We start from the raw sequence: 12,774 nt of genomic DNA on the forward strand, positions 1-12,774 counted from the left end.
TTTAAAGGTTGCTTCAATATAGCAATAAAATAACCTAGAGCTGGATATACAAAGTGCTCCAAAAACTTAACTACAAGAACAACCACAAGTCCATGACACTAACTAGAAACAACAGTTTGCTAAAAAATAAGATGAAAAAGCAAAATTGAAGCAAGCCAGCAAGCGACCCTAATATACACAACCAATGTGAAAAAGGTGCATTTATAGTGCTAAAAATAATAATATGCATGCCATATCAGGCCTTAAAAGAATGCCAAACATCTACTCTTGGACCTACAATTCCATATTGCTAGAGGTTAGTCTTTGATTATCAGAGCTAGAAGGCAAATAAGTCTTACCCAGATCACTGAGATCAAAAGACCACTGACACACATTATTTGCAGTAGTTTAACTAGAAAGAAAATATATAAGGAACCACCGCCTACCTCCTTTTTGGAAAATGACGATAGTATTGGAATGAGAATAGTAGCATCCTGCAACAGAAATGAAACATAAGAATGGATAACCAAGAAATATTGTAAGTGAACGTATGAATGAGAGAGAGAGAGAGGTCTTGGTGCTAATGGCATTGGAAAGTGGAAATGCTTTAGTTGAAAACCTTCAGCTTTGTTTCATATAAAAGTTTGACAATGGCAATAACATCAGCTGGAGGTGTTGTCCCTTCGGATAGAACACTGATCACCTAGTAGTGAAGAAACCATGTCACCGTTATTTAAGGAAAAGAATTAAGAGGAAGACAACTTCCAGCTGTTCAAGTAATTAAGAACAAAGAGACTACCTGAGTTAAAAGATTTTCACTTCCTGTGGGTGGATCAGATATTATTTCAAGCAGCTGAGAATAGGAGGACCCAAAAGCCCTTATAAGAACAGGAATATGGCGATGTACAGCCTACACTAACAAAAAGAAATTTAGTGAAGACAAGATATTTCCAAAAGAAAATTGCAGAAGTAATTACAAAGGATCCAAATTAGAAGCATAAAGTCATATAAATTGCTATGGTTGTGTCCAAGTGTCAGAAATAGCCAAGTCCTCCACTATAGGAGAGTGGACATATTTAAAATTATGTTTTGTAGTAAATGTTGCAGTTAAAAGGACACAGGCAAAAGAACTAAACTCTTATAACATGGGACATTTTTTTTTTCCAAAAAAAAAATCTTTTTAAGATGGCAACTGTCAAGTAAAGGGCAACAAGGTGGAGAAAAATTCAAACAATTGAGGAATTAGTTTATATATCATAAATGGCCAAGAGCAAGCATATAAACATGTCTAAACCTATAATAAGGCAAAAGTCCTTTTGTCCTTGCAAGCATCAGAAATACAAGAACCATCCAGCGATAACAATAATATCCATATATAATTCCATTTCTGAAATATTTCATCCTTCAAGTTTTTACTCCTTTATCTCAGTTACTTCTCCTCAGTCATGTCCTTTTATTTTCATGAGTTCTCAGTCAGTTGAACGTAAAAAGATGACTATGCCAACAAAGGCAGTAGGAAAATCAAAAAATGTAGATGACTGGGTTAATCAAGCAAACTCATTAACAATATAACTATATGCACAATCAACCATGTGAAACTTCATATAGGGACAAGAGGTACCCACTATTCTACAACAGTGACTGGACATCTAAAGTCAATGAATATTCTTTTAACCAGAAAGGGATAGAAGATTGAATAGTTAAAGCCACAATGAGATTAAACCCTTTGTGGAGAAAGCACAGATTGATGCCAATCAATATGAAAAACTAGGCCGGAGTTCAGTCAATGGAAAGATCGATGTGTGGGGCCACCATACAAATTTGTTGACCATATTACCCAGTGAATGATGGGCCTTGATAAACTAACTCCTAACAGCTGTAATTTAATGTACATTAAGTACAAACTGATTACCACTTTTGAGTAACCAGTTTGAAGCGATGACCTTGTTCTATCTTTGTCAATTGGATGCCTAAAAGGTCACAGAGTTTTGACTTAATTCCTGTCAATAACAACATGAAGACAACAAATATAAAATTCCGGGAAATGGTATTAAATAACAAATGCAGGTTCTGATGGTTCATCACTGGCTTGAAGAAGGGTCATCAGATGGCAAAAAGTGCTGATCATGTGAGACAACTCCAGAGCAATGAAGTTCTAGATAATGAGCGATGACAAATCATCCCACATGCAAAGGCAGAATATTTGATTGAACGAACAAGTAAGAAAACAAAGTGAAGAGTGGAAAAAGACCTGCTTAATCGCCTTGGGAGAACGTGCATAATTATCAAATACAATTCGTAGGAGACTAGGTTTCTGTAAACAAAAAAGGAGAAAAGAGAAAGAAGACAGAGAACAAACAAGGAGTGAGGAAGACATATATCACTGGAGCTCCTGATGTAGGGGGAACAAAAATAGCTTTTCAAGCTCCACCATGTAAAAAACTAAAGAACAATAAACAGTTGTCTCGACCTTTGGGCATAAGGCAAAAAGCAGAGACACATGCTGCTGAGCATGAGCCAATGTCACTGCAGATTCATTTTGAGTATCAATTTCTGCACCCTTCATGGAGTCGATTTCAGATACCCCTGGCTCTGAAACTTGAGAACCACTAATAGATGTTTCTTGGCTTCCCACCTAAGATTGAAAACAGAAAGAGGGGGAAGAAAAAAAAAAGGAAAGAAGGTGTTAGGAGAGAAACATGTGACGATGAAAAATGGCAATGTCAAAGGTAATTTTGAATAACGGTTGTAACAACTATCAAATATTCAAAAGCTGTCTCGTAAGGACACAGAGTTGGGAGTCATGAAAAGAAAATATTTTCAGAAAACCGCTACATTTAGAAGTGGAAAAACAATGGAGCCCAGTCCCAATTACGTTATGATCAGCTAACCATTTTCTGACACTTATTACACATGCAACCAACTTCAACTAATTCACTGTCTTAAACTATGCAAGGCAAATAGGCGCACAGATTTTAACACCATGTGTCTAGATGATTCAATATGATGAAATGTAAGACCCTCTTGCATTTTGTTACAGATTGTAGGCTGATTTGTAGGGATTAGATAGCTGATTTGTGGGGATTAGATAGTTACAGATGTAGGCTGATTTGTAGGGATTAGATAGCTGATTTGTAGGGATTAGATAAGTTACAGATTGTAGGCTGATCTGTAGGCTAAATAATAGGAACTAGATATGTCTATACTTGTATATATACCGTTATGATTGATGAATAAAAGGTAAGGAAAATTCATTCCCTTTTTCTGAGTTTAACATGGTATCAGCGCAGTTCTGTGTAGAGCAGTTCTGTTCATAAGTTTTTTTAAGAAAAAAAAAAAAAAAAATTTTCTGGGCTGTTGGGCGTGAGGGAGGCTGCTGCCATATTCAAGGTGCAGGCGTTAAAGGTTCCTCTAAAGACACCGCCAACTCAGGGAGGTACGTTTTTGGGTCAACATCGATCTAGGTGTGGGACCTGGCTACGACAGGTTCTCTTGTGGGTAATCTGTTATCTTGTTGAATTTTCTTAGCAATTATGTCTGACAAAAAGACTGGAGTTTCTGATATAGTTCCGTTGGTTTCAAAAATCACGGAACACAAATTAAATGGAATTAATTTTCTTGATTGGAACCATACTATTGAATTATATCTACTCAGTATTTCTATGGATGGTCATCTGACCGATGATCCACCTACGGATGACTCTAGACTGTCTTGGGTGAGAGAAGATGCTCGCTTGTATATACAAATTCGTAATTCTATTGATAGTGAGGTGGTGGGCCTGGTTACCCATTGTAAGACAGTGAAACAGTTAATGAACTATTTGCAGTTCTTATATTCGGGAAAAGGAAACTTCTCTCGTATCTATGATGTTTGCAAGGATTTTTACAGGGCAGATAAAGGAGATAAGTCTCTCACCAGTTATTTTATGGACTTCAAGAAAACATATGAAGAGCTCAATATGCTGCTTCCCTTCAGTATCAATGTGGAGGAACAACGGAATCAGCGAGAGAAGATGGCTGTTATGAGTTTTCTCGCCGGTCTTCCGTCTGAATTTGAGACTGCCAAATCTCAAATTCTTTCCGGATCAGAAATTTCCTGTCTAGAAGATGCTTTTCGAAGGATTCTTCGTACAGAGAATACGTTACCTGTTCTATCCACTCAGCCTAACAGTGTTCTTATTAGCCGTACTACCACATTTGATTCAGGAAGACAACACTACAAGAGTAGTGGCAACAGTAAGAGCATGGGGTCGGGGTCCAACAACTCTGATAAAATTACTGAAAATCGTGGAAAGGAGCAAGGAGAAATTGTATGTCACTACTGTCATAAACCAGGACATATCAAGCGGGACTGTCGAAAGCTACAGTATAAGAAAGCTCAATTTGCACATGTTGCATCTAGTTCTGAGACCTCTGAAAAGTCTGTTACAATCTCTGCAGATGAGTATGCCAGATTGACTCAGTTTCACGAAACAGTGAAACAGCCATCCGGTCGTGTTACTGCACTTGTTGAGACAGGTAAACCCAATACATGCCTTGTTTCCTCTTCTCCAAAATGGGTCATTGATTCTGGTGCTACAGATCACATGACAGGTAATCCCAATTTACTTTCTAACTTTCAGCCACATAAATCTATCACTCCTGTTACTTTAGCCGATGGTTCAACATCCAGTGTTATTGGGTCTGGAACCACTAAACCTACATCATCTCTCCATTTGTCATCTGTTCTGAGTCTACCACGACTATCGTTTAATCTGATTTCTGTCAGCAAACTTACTCGTGCCCTTAATTGTTGTGTCTCATTTTTTCCTGGTTCTTGTGTATTTCAGGATCTCATGACGAAGAAGATTATTGGTAAGGGACATGAGTCTGACGGTCTCTACATTCTTGATACACAGAAACCAGGGTCTATAGCCTGTGCTGGAACAGTCTCTCCTCTTGAAGAACACTGTCGATTGGGTCATCCTTCGCTTTCTATGTTAAAGCAACTTTGTCCTCAGCTTTCGAACATTACTTCATTAGATTGTGAGTCGTGTCAGTTTGCTAAACACCATCGTCTTAGTTCTAGTCCTAGAATCAATAAACGAGCTACTGCTCCCTTTGAGTTAGTCCATTCCGATGTTTGGGGTCCTTGTCCGGTGACTTCTAAAACTGGTTTCAGATATTTTGTTACCTTTGTTGATGATTATTCTAGAATGACATGGCTTTATTTGATGAAAAATCGCTCAGAATTATTCTTTCACTTTTCTTCCTTTTGTGCTGAAATACGAACCCAATTTGGTAAACCAGTACAAATTTTAAGAAGTGATAATGCAAAAGAATATGTTTCAGGAAATTTTCAGAAATACATGCTTGAGCAGGGTATTCTCCATCAAACTTCTTGCGTTGACACCCCTTCTCAAAATGGGGTTGCTGAGAGAAAGAATAGACATCTTCTTGAAACTTCTCGAGCCTTGTTATTTCAAATGAAGGTTTCTAAATGCTTCTGGGCTGATGCTGTATCTACTGCTTGTTTTCTAATCAATCGTATGCCTTCCTCTGTTTTATCTGGTAATACTCCTTTACACACTCTATTCCCGAATAGACAATTGTTTCCTATAGAACCAAAGATATTCGGGTGTACTTGTTTTGTTCGGGATGTTCGTCCTCAAGTTACAAAACTTGATCCTAAGTCCTTAAAGTGTATATTCCTGGGTTATTCCCGTGTACAAAAAGGGTATCGTTGTTATTGTCCTAGTCTTGGTAAGTATCTTGTGTCTGCCGATGTCACTTTTTTGGAACAAACACCTTTCTCCTCATCTTCAGGTTCTGTGAGTCCGGGGGAGGATGATGATTTGTTAATCTATAGTGTCATACCAAATTTGGATTCGCCTCCCTCTACACCAGTTAAGCCTCCCATCAAATACACCTACTCGCGTCGCCCACATCTGCCCAGTTCTGACTTGGTCCTGGAGTCTCCAACATCATGTCCTGATGAACCAGTATCTTCGTCATCAGATCCGACTACCAATGATGATCTTGATCTCCCTATTGCTCAAAGAAAAGGTAAACGTGCATGTACTTATCCAATCTCTTCAGTTGTTTCCTACAATCATTTGTCTTCCTCTTCTCGTGCTTTTCTTACATCCCTAGACACTATTTCTGTACCCAAAACTGTTCAAGAGGCATTAGCTCATTCCGGATGGCGGAATGCTATGATTGAGGAAATGAATGCTCTAGATGTCAATGGTACGTGGACTTTAGTTACCCTACCTGCAGGTAAACGAGCTATTGGATGTAAATGGGTGTTTACGGTCAAAATGAATCCTGATGGTTCCATTTCTCGATTGAAAGCTAGACTTGTTGCTAAAGGATATGCTCAGACTTATGGCGTGGACTATCATGATACTTTTTCTCCTGTAGCTAAACTTGCTTCTATCAGGTTATTTATCTCCCTTGCAGCAGCTTATGACTGGCCTCTGCATCAATTAGACATCAAGAATGCCTTTCTTCATGGTGATCTTCAGGAGGAGGTCTATATGGAGCAACCACCAGGTTTTGTTGCTCCAGGGGAGTATGGGAAAGTCTGTCGTCTGAACAAATCTCTATATGGTTTGAAATAGAGTCCTCGGGCTTGGTTTGGAAAATTTAGCCAAGCTCTTGAAAAGTTTGGGATGCAAAAGAGCAAGTCCGATCATTCTGTTTTCTATAAACAATCTCATGGGGGTATTATTCTGTTAGTTGTATATGTGGATGATATTGTCATCACAGGTAGTGACCCTAGAGGAATTTCGTCTCTGAAGTCCTTTCTTACTACTCAGTTCCATACCCAAGACTTGGGGATGTTAAAGTATTTCTTGGGAGTTGAAGTTAGCAGGAGTAAGAAAGGAATCTTCCTATCTCAGAGGAAGTATGTGCTTGATTTACTGATGGAGTCGGGAAAATTGGGTGCTAAACCATGTAGTACCCCAATGGTTCCTAATTTACAGTTAACCAAAGAAGGTGAGTTGTTTGCAGATCCTGAGAGGTATAGAAGACTTATTGGAAAGTTGAATTATCTTACTGTGACACGTCCTGATATTGCTTATTCAGTGAGTGTGCTGAGCCAGTACATGTCATCACCAACTATTGACCATTGGAAAGCAGCAGAACAAGTTTTACACTATTTAAAAGGTGCTCCTGGACGTGGTATCCTATATGGCAATTATGGTCATACTAGGATCGAATGTTTCTCAGATTCTGATTGGGCAGGGTGTAAGGAAGATAGGAGATCTACTTCAGGATATTGTGTTTTTGTTGGGGGAAATTTGGTTTCATGGAAGAGTAAGAAACAGAATGTAGTCTCACGATCAAGTGCAGAAGCTGAATACAGAGCTATGGCAAAGTCTGTGTGTGAAATCATATGGGTATATCAGCTCCTGAGTGAAGTAGGAATTAAGGTCTCGGTACCTGCAAAGCTACGATGTGATAATCAAGCTGCACTTCACATTGCTTCTAATCCAGTCTTTCATGAACGAACGAAACATATTGAGATTGATTGTCACTTCATTCGTGAAAAGATCCAACAGGGTTTGATCACTACAGGTTATGTGAAGACTGGGGAACAATTAGGTGATATATTCACAAAATCTCTTAACAGGGTCCGTACTGATTATCTATGTAACAAGTTGGGCATGATTGATATCTATGCTCCAACTTGAGGGGGAGTGTTACAGATTGTAGGCTGATTTGTAGGGATTAGATAGCTGATTTGTGGGGATTAGATAGTTACAGATGTAGGCTGATTTGTAGGGATTAGATAGCTGATTTGTAGGGATTAGATAAGTTACAGATTGTATATATACCGTTATGATTGATGAATAAAAGGTAAGGAAAATTCATTCCCTTTTTCTGAGTTTAACACATTTCAATGCAGCACTAAAAAACAAAGGTATGAATTGGGGCAATCATTTAGACAGGATTTAAGTGTTGAAGACCATGGCAAAACAAAGTCAATAATCATTATAAGCAATACAACCAATCGGTAAATAATCATCTAAAGAGGTTTCCATAGGACATCTCCAACCACAAAACAAGCTATACAAAAATGTTTGTTGTATAATTTCCTAGTTTGTTGTATACATCATTGCAAGAGATGACATATTGGAACAACAAAGCCAACTACCACCTACTCTATTGACAGACCAAAATATTTCTTGAAGGAGAGTTTTTGCTTCCTTACTCCTTTTTAATCTTCTATGCTTACAGCATCACTCGTCAACTATTGCAGAAAAATCTCTTGTTTAAATACTTCACAATCTCAAGTTATATACAGAACTACCATGCAAATGCTTGCATTGTTTAAAGAATTTTTTTTAATTTCATTCTAGTTAGAAAATGAATGATATGAAAACTATAAGAAGCCAAACTTCAAACCTCTGGTTCTGCCCTCTGTTCACTCCCTCCACACTGAGAAAGGCCTACATCTGAAGCACGTTGATCTATGGCTGACAAGAACATTCTCGTTGCAAACTGCTCAATGCTCTCTGAAATGTAACCAAGCACATAGAGTTTTTTTGCCACCTGCCAGTCACAAACGAGTTCAGAAAGCGCAGATGAAGTAAAAAAGGGCAAGTCCTCACGGGCCTAATTAATATTTACATGTACTAAATATTTTTTAAGTTGAAATGCCAACAACATCTACCCAACAGAAATGGAAAGTTGAAATAAAAATGCAATAAACTACTACATCCAACAATGATGCCAAGTCACAAATATTTGCAAGTTGCAAGTATGCATACCAGACGGATAGCTTTTGCTCGAATGTGGTCCTGTGGATGGACGGCACACTGCAAAGTGCAAATGCATCAGTCACAAACAAATATATAAAACAAAAACATAGATGCCAATATGCTACTCTGCACGCCCGTTTGCGTGTTTTTCATGGCACATGAATTTTCCAGATCATTAAATTAACCAGTATATATTGTACATATGACCACATAACAAATTCTAACATTGTGATCTCATAAAACCCTGCCTATCTTCCATTGTAACCATTAAAATACTCCTGGTCCTATGCAGACTTGGAAGAAGAACAATCTGCCGCAAGTTTTTGATTTGTTATGAAAAAGTCACAGTAAACCTCTTTCCTTCTCCCATTTTAGCAAGATTCTGATTTCAGGAGCCCCAAAAAACCTCTTCAAGTTCAAGAAATAGTCTGAACCCAAAGCTTTTAGAATTTAGGAATCAGCTGAAAAGTACTCTCATAATTCGATTCCCACCCCCAAAGCCTGCAACAATGACCGTAGTCATTGTCAACTTCTATATCCAAATATTCTTACATAATTCGTTGCAAACATGCGACCAAGAAAGTTTTAGCCACTTCTCACTTGGTTTATTAGCATTTTGGAGAAACCCCACCTATCCACCCTAGCCATGCACAGATCTGAGCAACAGATGAGCACAAATAAGTTGTGTAATTCTAAGTAAAAACATAGAACTTCAATGTGCAGGCGTTTACTATCTTCATAAGTGAGAAAGAGAACATTCCCACAAAAAAAAAAAAAAGAGACAACTGAGCTAAAGAAGATTCCCAGCACTTGAGCATGCACAAATCAGGAATATTAAAAGCACAATTTGGCTCAGAAATTTCCCATGGTATAAGCACCTTTAAAGCAATATCCAAGCAGGCCTGACGATTAAGTGGCCGCCCCAAAATCAAGCTCCAGACAGCACCCAGACCTTGAGAAACACGGTCATCAGAAGCATCTTTTGCCAAATATCTTTCACAGCACAAGTCATCAAGAAGTTTCATCACAGAATCCGTTAAAAGAGGAACATCACCAAGAAGACGACTGAATGACTTGTCAGTGGCTGGTAAACTCTCCAGCAAGGATTTTGCCTACAAAAGACAAGCTACTTAAGTGATTTCAAATGACAGGAATAGGGCTGCTTAGAGATAGCCGTACCACTCCAGTCAGGAAATTCTCATAGGCAGCAGCAGCAAGTGGCAAGGTTTCTTCTGAATCTGATAACATAAGTGAATGTAGGTGGAAAAGCACATGCAGGACGAGTTCATGCCCCTGAGGTTTAAAAAAAGGTATCAATTGAATAAGTATATATTAGAATCATCTAAACGGAAGTTGACAAGGTAAATTTCTCTAAAACACGGACAGGTATTCATTTAGCCAGTAACGATGAAGTTGCTATCGGCTATGAATATAAAAAATACCTTCGCCTAGAAATATTAAATACAGCTGGCAAGCTAAAAGAATAACTGAAACCTGCCAGACATTTCATAAGCATCTCTTCAAAAATTAATGTTTGAAATACCTGCATGGCATGAAAGAAGCTTTACCAAAACTAATAGAGTACTTTGAAGCGTTCCTTTTCAAAATTATTTGTTTATTTTGGAGAAAGCAAAAACGTGATAGACAAGATATGTAGCTCATGACTGAGTAGTCCATCAGACAAAAGAATTTTGCAAGCAGTCTATGACTGACTACTATAGGATCCTATCCTTCAATTACAGGGCAAAGAAAGTTTTAATCAAAACCAACAGATCTATGCAACAACCTTTATATATTAAGCTGACAGCTGAAAAAAGAAAAGGGGAAGATGTAAAGTTTTTAACCACAACATGAAAGAAATGTAACAGCAACGACTCCAGAAACTAATGAAGTTTATCCTCTTGCAGAGAAGACTAAGGTCTGAGATTGCAAGCATGTATTGTTTTCTCGTTTAATTTGTTGTCCTTTGTCCTTTTTCCTTCTCTTCTGTTCCTATGCTACAATTGAAAATGTACCATAAGCCTGACCATATTAGGCAGCAACCTACACTCAAGAGTTTCGTCAATAATATATTGGTATAACCATGATTTCTTCCTTCGTAGCTTGTGGGAGAGATTTAGATTAGATAGAAACCATGAGGCGAAATTGACAAAATGATGATGGGCCAGAGAGAGAGGGAGAGATGGGACAGAACAAACTCTGAATGCAGACAACATGAATTTCTTAAAAACAGATAATTCAAAACTGAGTTTAAAATTGACCATGTATTATTTTGCTAATGAAATAAGAACTGGTTTCACAATGTGCACATCCAAACAAAAATTCACGGCCAAAGCAAACAAGAAATACACCAAGCACATAAGCCCAGATCTTCCAGTGAAAACATATGGAATCATTGTGCTGGCTGCCAAGAATCAAAATGATAATTTTTGTTGAGCAAAAATCAGATAACAATCTAAACAGAATAAATCATTTTCTCAAAGGCTCAAAAGGAGCAAATTACTTCAATAACCTGATTAGGACCAGTTTCTAACCACCCCACCTAATAGCTTAAAATGTTAGAAAACTCAGTCAATTTCATTATTTGTAAATCCCTTACAGGCCATCCACACTAAGTGCTGGAATCTTTCAATAGGCCAGGCACATGAATTACCAACAGACACTAAATACACTATAAAAAAATCGATTCAAAGAAAGTAACATCAGCACAAGTAAAAAATCGATTTAAAACTGGACTGTAACATCTATACCCTTTTTGCGCTCGTGCGTATCCTAAGAAAATACACTTAATAGCACGAGAATCTAATTTATCCACCCCGGGAGCAAGCTGATGAACAAAGCACACACATCCAAAAATACGAGGAGGCAATTTAAACACAGATTCATGAGGAAAAAGAATGGAGTGAGGTAATTGACCTCCAAGAATATTAGATGGCATGCGATTAATTAAATAACATGCAGTTAGAATTGCATCACTCCAAAATTGTTTGGGCACATTCATGTGCAACAACAGTGTTCGAGCAATTTCGATTAAATGTCCAATTTTTCTTTCAACAACTCCATTCTATTGTGGAGTGTGAGGACAAGAGGACTGATGAATAATACCAGACTTAGTCATAAAGATATTAAAAGGAGTGGAAAAATATTCTTTCGCATTATCACTGCGAAGTATACGTACAAACACAGATTCTTTATTTCTGTAACAAATGCACAAAAAATGGAATATAATTCTGAACGATCTTTCATTAAATAAAGCCATGTAACTCTGGAAAAATCATCAACAAAGACTACAAAATATTTAAAACCTAACTTTGAAGTGACTCGACTAGGACCCCAAACATCAGAATGAACTAACAAAAAAGGTTCAGAAACTCGTTTATTGACTCTAGGAGCAAAAAAAACACGATGATGCTTTCCTAACTGACAAAACTCACATTCTAACGAAGATAATTGACTCAAAGTAGGAACCAATTTTTTCAAATTTTGTAAAGACGGATGACCTAAACGACAGTGAATTTCAAGAGGAGAAACAGTAGCAGGACATGCTATCGGACCATTGAAGTTGAGAAAGTAAAGACCATTATGCTCATGCCCTCCACCAATCGTCCTCTTTGTCTTTAAATCCTGAATGACAACAGAATCAGGAGAAAAAGTAACTGTACACTGTAGAAATTTAGTGAGCTTACTAACAGACATTAGATTAAAGGGCAAATTGGGTACGTAAAGAACAGAAGACAGCGGAAGTGATGGATTAATTTCTACAGTGCCTAGTCCTTTAACTTTAGTGGTAGATCTATCAGCTAAAGTAACATGAGGAAAGGGAATAGACTCTTGAAAATTAGAAAAATTTTAGAGGTACCTGACATATGATCAGTAGCTCCGGAATCAATAATCCATGAGTCATTACCTTTTTGTGCTAAAGAAGCAGAGGGAAGAGATGCGTGATTTGTAGCTTGGTACTGTAGGAATTTAACATAATCTTCCTCAGATATAGTAACAGTTTTCTGAGACTCATGTGCTGAAGAACTTGATTCAACTTGATCAG

General features: G+C 37.7%; 1 protein-coding gene across 7 annotated transcripts in view; it reads right to left on the minus strand.

Moving 5' to 3' along the window:
- The window catches only part of LOC113714671 (uncharacterized), a 34,373-nt gene that overhangs the window by 5,310 nt on the left and 16,289 nt on the right, over nucleotides 1-12,774 (minus strand). For 6 of the 7 annotated variants that reach the window (XR_003453767.2, XR_011822244.1, XM_027238657.2 and 3 more), the window contains 9 exons: nucleotides 9,909-10,022; nucleotides 9,608-9,841; nucleotides 8,739-8,786; nucleotides 8,374-8,520; nucleotides 2,450-2,614; nucleotides 2,231-2,293; nucleotides 779-889; nucleotides 599-682; nucleotides 426-473 (listed from right to left, as the gene is read on the minus strand). Coding sequence is in view for 5 of the 7 variants with exons in the window: in XM_027238657.2 (XP_027094458.1) it covers nucleotides 426-473; nucleotides 599-682; nucleotides 779-889; nucleotides 2,231-2,293; nucleotides 2,450-2,614; nucleotides 8,374-8,520; nucleotides 8,739-8,786; nucleotides 9,608-9,841; nucleotides 9,909-10,022 (1,014 nt within the window). In the remaining 2 variants the exon portion in view is untranslated. The remainder of the gene's footprint in view (nucleotides 1-425; nucleotides 474-598; nucleotides 683-778; nucleotides 890-2,230; nucleotides 2,294-2,449; nucleotides 2,615-8,373; nucleotides 8,521-8,738; nucleotides 8,787-9,607; nucleotides 9,842-9,908; nucleotides 10,023-12,774) is intronic. The other variant, XM_072068299.1, reaches the window with a different exon arrangement.

Source organism: Coffea arabica, chromosome 10c (genome assembly GCF_036785885.1).
Source record: "Coffea arabica cultivar ET-39 chromosome 10c, Coffea Arabica ET-39 HiFi, whole genome shotgun sequence".
In the NCBI taxonomy this organism is placed as follows: Eukaryota; Viridiplantae; Streptophyta; class Magnoliopsida; order Gentianales; family Rubiaceae; genus Coffea; species Coffea arabica.